This window comes from Chelmon rostratus, chromosome 13 (genome assembly GCF_017976325.1).
Source record: "Chelmon rostratus isolate fCheRos1 chromosome 13, fCheRos1.pri, whole genome shotgun sequence".
NCBI classification, from domain to species: domain Eukaryota; kingdom Metazoa; phylum Chordata; class Actinopteri; order Chaetodontiformes; family Chaetodontidae; genus Chelmon; species Chelmon rostratus.
In genome coordinates this window covers 23,460,407-23,472,498 of record NC_055670.1, presented here as the reverse complement: position 1 = coordinate 23,472,498, position 12,092 = coordinate 23,460,407, and the positions used below count along the sequence as shown (strand labels likewise).

At 44.0% G+C, this 12,092-nt stretch overlaps 1 protein-coding gene across 4 annotated transcripts; it reads left to right on the top strand.

Moving 5' to 3' along the window:
- The first annotated feature begins 4,772 nt into the window (after positions 1 to 4,772).
- On the top strand, positions 4,773 to 12,084 carry crfb1 (cytokine receptor family member b1). 4 transcript variants are annotated; one of them, XM_041951456.1, is made up of 8 exons: positions 4,773 to 4,833; positions 5,263 to 5,374; positions 5,497 to 5,614; positions 8,251 to 8,417; positions 8,757 to 8,917; positions 9,262 to 9,421; positions 9,945 to 10,075; positions 10,316 to 12,084. In XM_041951456.1, the coding sequence occupies exons 2-8, from the start codon at positions 5,326 to 5,328 to the stop codon at positions 11,063 to 11,065; spliced, it is 1,536 nt and encodes a 511-aa protein (XP_041807390.1). In that variant the 5' UTR covers positions 4,773 to 4,833; positions 5,263 to 5,325; the 3' UTR covers positions 11,066 to 12,084. The 4 variants fall into 4 exon arrangements, with proteins under 4 accessions (XP_041807390.1, XP_041807389.1, XP_041807388.1 ...); XM_041951455.1 differs by having other exon boundaries at positions 4,779 to 4,900; XM_041951454.1 differs by having other exon boundaries at positions 4,786 to 4,974.
- Positions 12,085 to 12,092: the final 8 nt, after the last annotated feature.

Below are 12,092 nucleotides of genomic sequence, written 5' to 3'. Positions count from 1 at the left end.
TGTAGGACTTCTGCTGCTCAGTGACTCCACACCCAAAAAGAACTGGCCTTCATTAGTAACGCTGTGTCGGGACTTCGCACCGTGTTGAGTGGCTAGCAGTTTGGTATACATATTCTACAATAAATGATAATCTGCTGCAGTATTTGATATAAAAAATTTTTTTTCTATCAAAGCTGAAACTGTCATAACTAATTTCAGCTTTTAGGTTGATGTGAGGAATGTGTTACACGTCACGTTAGCGTTGATTTGGAGTTGTGTTTCTGTCTGCATCACAAACGTGAGACTAATTATTCCCCTTTTAGCTCTGGTTTGGTCTCCACCAGCTCCCAAGAGAAACATCCGTCTCTTCATCTGCTAAATGCTCCACTGTGCTCACCGGCTAATCGCTAACAGTGGCTGCCTGATGGTTGGTGCTGAGCGGGTTTATCGCAGCTTTTTAAACGGCTGCAGCCAAAAGCTATGAGAGCAAAGCAGTAAAGATAAGAAAAAACACAACAATGAGCTGAAAGATGCTAAAAAGCTCAGCAGGGAACCGCAAAGTCAGGTGATGATTGTCTGTAGCAAACGTCCCTTTCACTACACGCCAGCATTTGACCCATAGCTAATATAAAAATATTCTTTATAGCAGCTTTAAACTATAACTAATATGTAAAACTCGTTGAAGCTACATGAAGTTTAGCAGCTTGGCACCTTCACTCCTTCATCCACAATACCCACCAGGCCTTTTCTGCTGACGTTGTCATGTGTTTATTCTGGGATGGACCCTGAAAACAGTGATCAGTGTTAAAAACGGAATGATTTTTAAAGAGCTGCCGTCCCTTTCTAAGCAAATAGAGTGAAACACAACGCTCGATTTTAATCATTTAGAAAATCACAGGTTTGATCACTTCAGTTCTCTTCTTAGGCAGAAAGGGCCGAATCCTAAATTAAACTTTTTTAAATTATCAGTCTGTCACATTGCAACACTCCTGGGACTCGTGTAAAGAGGAATTGACTTTTTCGTTCACGTCAGTGCACTTCTTCTGCAGGTAAAGGTGTTTTGTTTGATATGACACCTGATGGAAAAGCCTTCCTGTGTTCGACATTCTTTAGTTTGATGTATGTTCCCCCTGCTCTGTGACTGTCAGGCAGGGCCGCATCCTGGCACTGAATGCACTTTCTTGCTGTGTCTTTAACACATGGAAACTGGGCGGTGGCTGTAAGTCTGGGCCTCTCACTGAAAACACCCGTACCCCTCCTCTGAAACAATACTTAGCTGTGGCGCTTTGTTGAATGGAAACACATTTCATTATGCAACAGGCTGAATTTAATTTGTGTGGAACTGCTACGAATGCCATCTGGTTTAGAAAATGCAACCAGAGCACGCAGAGCACATTCGCTGCGTGGATTTGAAAGAGTTAGTACTGACGTCTTTGAAACACCTTTTGGTTGCCTGTCAGGCGGCGCTCAGCGCGGGACCGGCCTGAGAGCTCCCTCAGCCCGGCTGCTGAACGAGGTGATTACACACCTCCACAGGCCACCTCCTAATGGCTTTCAGACAGGATGTTTAGAGGAGGCCACAATGCTCCCGTCGGCGCTCCTCTCACGGTCCTGAAGCGTCTGGAACATTCTACCACAAACTGGGTGAAAATGAGATCACTGGGTTTTTTGGGTTTGACATCACTCTCTGTGTCAGAGCCTCGACCTCCTTTTCTTTCTCTCCTCTTGATCTTCAGCACCTTAAGTACTTGCATCAGGGAACGTAATTACTCAGATGTAAAGCACAGATTTGCTCTGATTATGTGTAACCCACGGCGATGTGCCTCAAGATGATTTGTGCAGATCTGGATTTTTATGATGGGTGAATCGTGTACTGTTTAAGGAACAGATTGTGTATTTGGAAACGGCTTGGCAGGTTTGATCTGTATATAATTTGGCTTATTTAATCAGATTCCTGGAGCTTATGTGTTTACCATGAAAAGACGATGTGGATTCTTTCTCTTATCCACAAACTTTGTTCCTCTGTATAGTCTGAGATAATAAAAGGTTTTTAAAAGGTGGTTTTGTGGTTGTGTTCACGTCATCTTTACGTCACAGTCCAGGTGAGATTCTCGTTCCTCTCTTCATCTTGTCTCCAGGTCTGTTGCCTTTTTTTCTTTCTTTAACCATCTGGAATCACTGTTCGAGATAAATATACGTTTCTGGATGTTCCAAACAAACATGGTGACACGTGTACATGTCATTGTAAAGGGTAAATCCATCCTTTTACTTCACTTTTACCATCTATTATTTGCCGTAACATCAATCTTTGTCAGACATTGTAGGAGGCAGGAATGTAGAAACATTGGCACTGGACGTAGAAACTGTTATCATTAAATGTCATTAAACATATGAGCAATAGTCAAATCTCAGCAATGAAATAAACCAGTTATTTTTAAATAGTTATTCATTTAACTTAGTAATAATAAGAAGAATGTTAATAGACCTTATTTATTTGCCCCTTTTCCAAACTTTATTCTGTCCACAGCAGTTTAGTCGCAGCTGTTTGTGAATTTGGCCTAAAAAAATATATGTAAGAGAGTTACATATAAACTGAGAATTTAAGAAGAAAAAACAAACATGTTGGGTTCACTGTCCACACAAGACTAAGCTGTATATCAGAACTTCAGGGTCGGAAACGGTGTCCCGACACATGACAACAGCCTGAGCCGCTGAGGGGTGCAGGCACACACACAATAACACGAGAGCAGATATAACAGACACACCTGTGTGTTTAACAAACACCTGAAGTTTCCACAGCGCCTCCCTGAGCACCTTCAGTGTGTGATGAGGTGTGAAAAGTCATCATTCACACTAACATGCGCTGTGAATGATGTTCAGATGAAAAGCTGCTCATGCTTGTGAAGAATAAGAGTAGAACATGGGCACAAGATGATGCTTTTATCTACTATCTGCTGTGAACTGTGTCTCCAGCTGCTGCTGCCAATATTAAAACTAGATACGAATTTCGGATTCCACTTTAAAGCACTTGAACTGGACTGCGGTGGTGGTACCAGGCTGCACAGGCCTGACACCAGCACAGACTCAGAGCTGCTGGAGTCCCTCCGGAGCAGCTGAAGGCCTTGTAGGAATATTCCAGGGACTTGGTTTTCATTGAGTCCTTTACAAACAGCTTATGTAATGTCATCGCAGGACGCCTCAGAGAGTTTTTAGCTTTTCTTTCAGCGCCCTCTAGTGGCCTCTCAACGAATCAAAGCGTAAAATCCACATTGCTCAGTCTGGAAAACACCGTGTGACGTTTGGTAAGTACACTCATGCCGGAAGTTCAGTGAATTTTTCTTCAACATAAAAGCATAGTCTTCAGTGAGGAGGCGGAGACTGGTCTTATTTAGTGAGGTGAGTTTCATGCTGACCTGCTGAAGGATAAAATAAAATCATTCGACGGCGATATCAGTGCACTACTCAGGGATCTGTATAATGGGAGGCCACCACAGTATTGTAACGGGACTCCCATCAGTGCAGTGGCTGGCTTTTCATTGGCAGCATTTCTATTTACTATCTGTCAGCTTCACCTATTGTAGGCAGCAAATGTACAGTTGGTGTATATATATATATATAGCCTCAAATGTGCACATCCACCTCTGTCATGGTGTCAGTAACTTTATCAAAAAGACGTCAGTAGAAAGCAAGTATAGCAAAATTATAGGCTTATTCTACATATACCATAAAAACTATGAAGAAACTATAAAATTATATGTTTTTAAATAATATTTTCTTGTTTTCTTTGCTATTCAGGTCAAATGCAGATGTAATGACGATTGCTGGGTAATATGTTGTTGTACAGTCCTGCGTCTGGAGCAACATTTTCAAGCGCGAGCCTTGTTGTCAGTGTTTTGCTGCTGTTTTTGTGTCTCTCTCCCTAAAACACGCTCACAGCTTCCAGGTTCACTATGCTGATGATGCTGCTGAGCACAGCAGTTTCAATCCTGAAACTACACAGTGCAGCCAAACAGCCGCTGCAAACAGACAGTGCAGACCTCCACATGTGGACAGATGTTCTGTTCAAATTCACTGTTATGATGTGAAGGGAAAAGCGGGAGAGAACGAGAGGAAGAGGAGGCAGACTTAATGCCTCTGATGAAGGATGACCTGTTTTACTGTTGTTCAACAATAAAGAGCAGATTTGTAAAAATGTGTGCAGTTATTAGATGTAAACCTTCCATCTGTGTGTGGAGGAGAAACAGCAGCACTCTGACAGGATCTGCTGCAGCAGCAGGATCAGCCTGTTGCAGAGCAGCGGCATGATCCTGACAGCTGTGCTGATGTTTGTGCTGCTGTGATGCATAATGTTGGTGATTTGCAGGTGGGATCGGGTGCAGGTGTTGGTTAACATATATTTTTGTTGGTTGGGCATGATGGGTCTGGTGAACGTGCTAAAAAAATGTATGTACATGCTTGCTTCTTTACTAAGAAGCTCAAGGGCCCCTCATGATAGCCTCCACTGGGCCCCGTCGTTACTAACTTACGCCACTGGGTGGAGTAAAAGTGTAGAGTTGCATAAAATGGCAATACTCAAGTAAAGTACAAGTATCTCGAAATTGTACTTAAGTACATGAATTGTTGAATAAATGTACACTGCTTCTGTGTTTGTGTATTTTAACTCTGGCTCGATATTAAAAACTGTGCAACAGGTGTGCTGCCAGAGGACTTTTATTGTGAAGGTGACACAGGAAGTAGCGATGTCTTTCAGGTTATCCAGACGTCATTTTGACATCACAGGGAAACTGCGAGCGGCCGGGGCGGGTTTTCAGTCTGCCTTCTCGGACGTTGGAAGCGTTCACTCCCGGAGTGTCGGTAAGCCACGGAGCTGTCAGTCCCTGACAGCTGACACACTTCACACCTGAGCAGAGACACCTCTCAGGTAAACACTCAGAGGGACTGTGGGCGGACTCACCTGTACTAACGTTAAGTGACAGAGAAAAAAGAAGACTTCAGGTCAGTTTAATGCTCCATAGTGTTTCAATTCATGGTGGAATGAACTGTTCCTGGGTCAGCCTGTTAGAGAACAAACGCAGGCCAGTTACTCCAACAGCTCGAGACTAGAACTGATAGAATGAGAATATTCAGTTATATTCAGCTTAAAAAGTGAGTAAAGTCTGTTATATGATCATGAAATCCGAGAAAACAACATGATTTAAACGCAGAAAATGAAGAAATGAGCGTGCAGTGTGTCTGAATGCTGTGTGTGGAAAGTGAGGAATACTGTTGTGTGTTTGTACACAGAGACGATGAAGTCTGCGGAGGGTGAAACACACACACCACCTGAAGCCTCATGAGTATGAAAAGATGAACGGTCTCCCTCTTGTTCTTTATCTAACGTTGCTGCTTGACTCAGGTGAGTACAGAGAAGTGAACACCTTATCTACACCCACATGAAAGTGTCCTGCCAGGTGTGCCTCTGCACCTTGTTCTGTCTGTGTCAGAGTGCGTCACATGTCTGTTCATGTCTTCACGCAGTGCTCGCCTCCCTTCCTGCTCCAGTCAATGTTTCTATCCACTCCATCAACTTCCACCATGTCCTGCGGTGGGACCCTGGACCCGGCACCCCGCCAGGAACACACTATCAGGTCTTCAGGTAATTTCTCTGTGCACTGTCTTGTTGGCTGCTGTCATTTCCTGCCACACTCGCCTCGATGGCTTTTTTTTTTTTTTTGGGTAGCAGGAAAGGTTCTGTAGAACTGCTCTGACTCACTGGAGCTCTGGTGTTTCCTGGGGCTGAGTGTCAAATCTCAGACTGCAGCATATGAAACTGTATAATATAATTTTCATAAAGAGGAAAAGCACACAGCCATAAAAATCAGTATCAACATGCTAATTAACTCACTCGTCAGTCCTGGAGATCAAAATGAGAGGAAAAGCACAATATAACAATAATAACAGTAAATGAAGATAAGATGCAGCTAAATCAGTGCAGACAGACTGAATTACCTGCAGGTTTCACCCTGTGTGACGTTAAAAACATCTCTCCAGAGCTCACCACACGCTTCGTGTCAGGCAGACTTTCAGAGGCTAAAGTTCATGAAATCATTTCTTCTCATGTACACTTCACAGAATTTGTTTTGTTGAAGTAAAAGCATTTCAAAATAAGCAAAACTAGCTGAGAAATCGTCTTTTTCATCATTTCATCCGCTCTGAAACGTTTGCTTTGGGAGCGCGGGGGTCTTTTATATTTGAATCTTGTTACCTGTGTGTTTGCTCCTTTTATCTCTCAGACGTTTTGAAAGAGTTCTGCAGGAAGAACTGATGGAAAGTTGAGCCAAACAAGAACTAAATTACTCTTCAGCTGAGGAAAATCCTTTTCACTGGATTTGCATATCGCTGAGTCGAACATTTAGGCTTTTTTCCTTCCCTCTGTCTTCAAATTTCAACCAAGCTGCTGAAAAATGAAGCCAATGTGAAGGTGTCAAAAACTGCAGGTCCTCAAATGTCGTTGACTAAAGTCATTAAATAGGTTAAAAATGGAAAATATACATGTGCATGATAACAACAAAAGCAGTCGTCTTCTTTGAGTAATTAAAGCCGTCTGATAGTCTGACTGCTCGTGTTTCTGCCCTGTTGGACTTTTATTTGTGGTGTTGTGACTCTCAGATTCAGTTTTTTCTGCGGTGAGTACAGTACAGTGTTATCAACTTCAGTTGATAACAATCTCCACTCATGTCTTCTGAGCAAACCTCATCTGTTGATGAAGACCATGTAATACGGCCGAAAGCTGTGGAACGTGCAGACGGACCCTGAGTAGCGATGGTTCTGTCGAGCTGCTACAAACCCTGCTGCTGCCTCCTCAGGGACAGTTTTGTACTCTGCCATTTTGAGACGTTTGTTATCGAGACAGCAGCGAGATAACAGGAAGTGAGAGAAAAGTGAGGCGGGGAACAACATGCAGAAAAGGTTCCCAGCTGGACTCGAACCGGGGGCGCTGTGGTTCGCGGGTAGCACTTTGAGGCTCGAGGTGTCCATTCGCCCGCAGGCTTTGGACCTCCAGTGAAACACAGCTTCTGCCTGCACACTCAAAGCTTCACATTTCATTTGGTTGTGGCGTAAACGCTGAAATATCTGTGCAGAAAAAATGAATTGTGTGTTGATATGCATCAGTGTTACGATGTGATCTCTATCAGTTTGTATTGGCCTCTCTGGGATCAACCGCGACCTTTAATCTGGTCACGTTTTCAGTCAGTTCATCTGTCTGTGGCTTCCTGCAGCGTCGTCTCGGATGGGATATCTGACAGAACTTTTCCTCTCTGTAACCTCTGCTTTCATTGGCCGTGGCTGAGGCGTTGCCACGGTGCTGTTTGTTTCCAGCCATCGAGCGCGGCGCCTCAGTGTGCACGCCACACAGCTGTGACCACAGAGGGGCCGGCCGAAGCTTTTAAAGGAACCCATGATTCAAACAATCCTATAAAACAAAACTGAAAGGAGGTTTGATTGTTCCTCTGTGTGTGTGTGTGTGTGTGTGTGTGTGTGTGTGTGTGTGTGTGTGTTTCAGTTTCAGATGATCTGATCTTTTGTTTTGCCTTGAAATCCCTTTAAAAGTTCAAACCGACAATGATTGTATATACCAATAAGCATGTGTGTGTGTGTGTGTGTGTGTGTGTGTGTGTGTGTGTGTGTGTGTTTGACATCGTCTTCTTCCTCTGTGCCACTGAGCTCCATTAAAAACACATCAGTGAGCCACGCTGCCACACTGGCTGACATGTTCCTTCATCACCATGAACACACACACATTCTCATTCACATCCTGCTGCTGGAAAAACTCACTGGATTAAATGTGGATTCATCCGCCTCTGAAAATAGTCCCCAACAAACGCACTGTTTCCTCCTGTTTCAGAAAGATTAGGTATAATCTACAGTGCCCAGCAGTTTTCACACGTTACCAATCCTTCTGAAAATTGATCACTATGCTTGTGTGAGCTGTTTTAAACATAAATACGTGGCATTGACTTTGTTGTTATTATAGAAATGTGACTGTGATGCAGTATGTTCTGAACAGGACATCTGAATAATAAATGATCGCTGGTGCAAAAATGAACTCAAACAGTGAAATTTAGATGTTAATTCCATCTGTAACGAGCCGATATCAGCCGATAATCATGCTGTAACATCAGCCGACGTCATGGTTCGTTACCTGCCGGGCAGCTGAACGGGAGCGACTGCCTGCCTCACTGAGAGCACAGGAAGCGGGAGTAAAATGTTTGAGCTGTGCTTCTCTCTAAGCAGGGTGAGGAAGAGAAACTGGAAACAGCTGGCAGAGTCCACGACAACATCAGCTCAGCTGGACCTGAAAAAATACAGAGAGTCGTATGTCCTGACTGTCCTGGCGGCCTACAACCAAACCCAGTCCGCAGTGGGCCCCAGAATCGTCTTCACCCCTTACCAAGACAGTACGTCACCTGAGCGAGCGACATGTTATGTCGCATGTTATGTTATAAATTAATGATAACAGGTAGGAGCGTTCAGCCACTGCAGGAGCAAATAATGAAAGTGTAGGTTAGTTAAACAAAGTACAACAAGCAACAAGTTTTAGAGGAATTTAGCCATTTTTATTTAGCTTTTGTTCAAGTCGCAGTTCTTGAGCTAAGCTAACTGGTAACCAGTGGTGAAATAAGCAGGTCAGTGCTGGTCGCCCTCTCTCTGCCGCCCCTTTTTCACACTTTTAATAATAATCTAGTGAAGCAGAAATTGCCTAAGTATTAAAAGAATGTGTTTCTTTTTGTGCCAAGCCGTAATAGATCCTCCAGCGCTCTCACTGACCGGATGTGGCAACTGCATCCAAATCAGCATCTCACTGCCAGAGGCCGACAGGAGCTCAGGAGTCGACGACATCCATAGCTTTTATGGTGCTGAATACCAAGTGCAGTGGAAGAAACGCTTTGAAAAAACAGTAAGAAACCATTGATTTCCTCTAATGATTCTGAAACGTGGTGTGTGTGTGTGTGTGTGTGTGTGTGTGTGTGTGTGTGTGTGTGTGTGTGTGTGTGAGGTGCTGTCCTAACAGACGCTTCTCACAGCAGACATTTTGACTTGTCAAAGCTGGAATATCTCAGGTATAAATAAAACACCATTCACAGTGGCTCCATACCTCCTTTACATGGAATGCAGCCGTCATGATTTTATAAGTTACACCTGTGCTTTTCCCGCTTTGACGAGTCAAATCACCTGCTGTGAACAGGGCCTGTAACACGGGCATCGTTTTAATAACCCTCTCTCTCCGTATTTGACCTGCAGACGACGTCCTACCTCAGTACAAACAAGAGTTTCACTCTGACCAACTTACAGGAAGGCACAGAGTACTGCGTTCAGGTGGAAGCGAAGCTTTTACACAACAAATGCACTAAGCCATCGGCCTGGGTGTGCACTTTCACCAGCGTCGTGGAACCGAGCAGAGGTGAGCTCACCTGTCAGACCTCATGCTGTTGGTCATGGTGTCATTAGAAGAATATGGCCTCTATATTTGAACGTACTTAGAGCTTATGATGTGTGTCTTATTGGGTTGAATTCATGATTCTGGACATGTTAAAGTCCAACAGTCACTGTGTTTCCACACATAATGAAGTGCTATTTAATTTGGCAGCGCAGGGATCTAAATAATATCTGCAGTCAAATTCCACCGTAATGGTTTCAGTAAAACCCATTTTTATGTTAAGCTTAATTTAGTTAGATTTCTCTGTTTCACATACATGACATGAGGAGAGCATCACTCAGGTGAGGAAATCACCTGAGTGAACATCAGGAAAATGCCAGTGCATGAAAATAAAGCCGTTTATTGTCATCACAACTGTCGTTTCATGGTCCAGAGAAGTAAATTAAAGCAAGGGCACTTGGAGAATGATGGGTTTCTTTGTGTGTGTGTGTGTGTGTGTGTGTGTGTGTGTGTGCGTGTGTGTGTGTGTGTGTGCGCATGTCTTCAGGCCCTGCTGTTGTAGGCGCAGTTGCTGCTCTTCTGATTTTTGTTTTCGGTGCCCTGATGACCTCCATGTTCTGCCTCTATTACACTGGATTCATCTGTAAACTGAAGGCAACTCTGCCCAGAGTGCTAGTGGTAAGAAACATCTCTCCATCCATCCACGCCTCTGTACCTAACAGAGCCAGGCCAGCTGTTTACCCCTGTTTTCAGTCTTTGTGCTAAGCTAAGCTAACTTAATGCTGCCTGGACTGGACTTTTAACTTTATTAACTTTGTCTGTAGGCTACAGCGCAACAAAGTAGGAAATAGCAATAAGCACAATTAAAACCGCGATGCTACACAGACGACTTAGCACTGAACATGTCTCTGCCTCTAGGTGGCTCTTGGTCAAGGTCTCACCCTGAGCCCAGAGAGGACGGTTCCTGACCGGATCTCCGTCAGCCCAGACATGGAGAAACAGAGGAGGCACAACAATCCCGCAGCGCCGCAACCACCCACCGGGGGAGCTAACTCTGAGGAGGAGGAGGATGAAGATGAGGAGGACGAAGAAGGGATAAACATCTACATGAACAGAGCCGCAGAGCTTTCCTCAGGTGAAAGTTCCTGCAGGAACCCTGGTGACATGTCAGGGACGCCAGCTGCATCAGGGGACTCTGGGAGATTCACAGAGGAGGCGAGGGGGCCAGAGTTTGAGGGGGCTGATGAAGATGAGGCTGCAGCTGAAGGAGCGGAGGTTTCTTTCAGCCCTGAAAGGAGTCAAACTGGAATTCAGACACATGCCACAGGTGAGGTGGTGGAGGAGGAGGAGGTTTTTGACTGCTCAGGTAATGTTAATCTGTTCTCAGTCACCCTCTCAGCACTGGCTGCATGCGAGGAAGAGGAGCAGAATTCAAGAGACTTTTTGAAACTGTCTGATCAGGAGCCTCTCCTGCACAGAGACTCACAAACTGCGTCAGATGATCAGACAGCTGAAGACTTCACCTCGACGTGGTATGAAGGGAGACGAGCAGTCGCTTTGTCTGGCTGCCTCCGAACCTGTGATGGTGGAACGCAGCATGAGGAGGAGGAGGAGGAGGAAGAGGATGAGGATGAGGAGGAATTTTCTGGATACATGAAACACACATGATATGTTGCTCTGCCGTGTGACTGTATGTGCCAGCTGACATATTTAAATGTAGTGAAGAAGGTTGAGTTTGTTGGTTGGTGGTGTGTTTTCCATTCTTGAGGAAAGGAAAAAACAAATCAGTTCATTTCTGCTGCAGCTACAGCACCTTTACAGCCACCTGCACTGTGACAGCAGAGGTGTATCATTGTCGAGTGACCAAATCTGACAGTTCAGACATGCAAGTCAAGAAAAGCTGCCGGTTGTCCTGGCTGACAGCAGCACAGCAGCTTTATTAAAACATGCAGCATGCATCACACATTCTCGTTGTAATGGGAGTCCAACAAAATGGAATCTTTCCCGTCTCAGCCATCCGTCCCATAGGATGTGAATGTGCACTTGCCCACGCGCCGAAAAGGGCACCAAAACACTTTTTATGCAGTTGACATTTGTTGGTGAACATATTGTATTAATGTTAGAACAAAAGAGTGAAGTATGTGAATTTTTTTGTGTACTAACTTCACAAACAAAGTAAAATGTGATCAGTATGTATTAAATACTGCATACAACAACAATCGTAGTAGAAAAGACTCATAACTGCACAGCCTCCCTCCTGGGGACAGGCTCCTCGCCTTCTGCGAGGTCATGTGATTTCCTATCAGTGCTGCCTTCAAATGCCGCCGGACAAATTCCCATTCCGATTTATTTTTAAATTTCTTTGTAATATTTGTAATATTGTTGTATCTCAATCCAGCTTTGTTGGCCCTGCTTTTTAACTGTATGTATATATCTATTTTACTATAATTTTTTGTGTGTATAAGTACGTGGAGAGCAACCATAGTCAAATTCCCTGTATGTGTACACACACAGTGCAAGTGAAGATTATTCAGATTCTGATTGTCTTTTGTTTTATGTCTTGTTTTTATTTTGTATGTTACCAGTGTTAAATTTAACTACATTTGTTTACTTTTGTATGTCAAACAGATTTCTGATGGCCTCGTGTTACTTTACAGCTAAATCTTCCAATAAAAGCAACCTGTAGCCAAAAATC

What these genes read in the sequence shown, in the direction of transcription:
- crfb1 (XM_041951456.1), top strand. Translation starts at nt 5,326, where the DNA reads ATGAACGGTCTCCCTCTTGTTCTTTATCTAACGTTGCTGCTTGACTCA. An exon ending in AACGTTGCTGCTTGACTCAG is followed by an intron (nt 5,375 to 5,496) that starts GTGAGTACAGAG and finishes GTCTTCACGCAG; the next exon opens with TGCTCGCCTCCCTTCCTGCT. An exon ending in AGAAACGCTTTGAAAAAACA is followed by an intron (nt 8,918 to 9,261) that starts GTAAGAAACCAT and finishes TTTGACCTGCAG; the next exon opens with ACGACGTCCTACCTCAGTAC.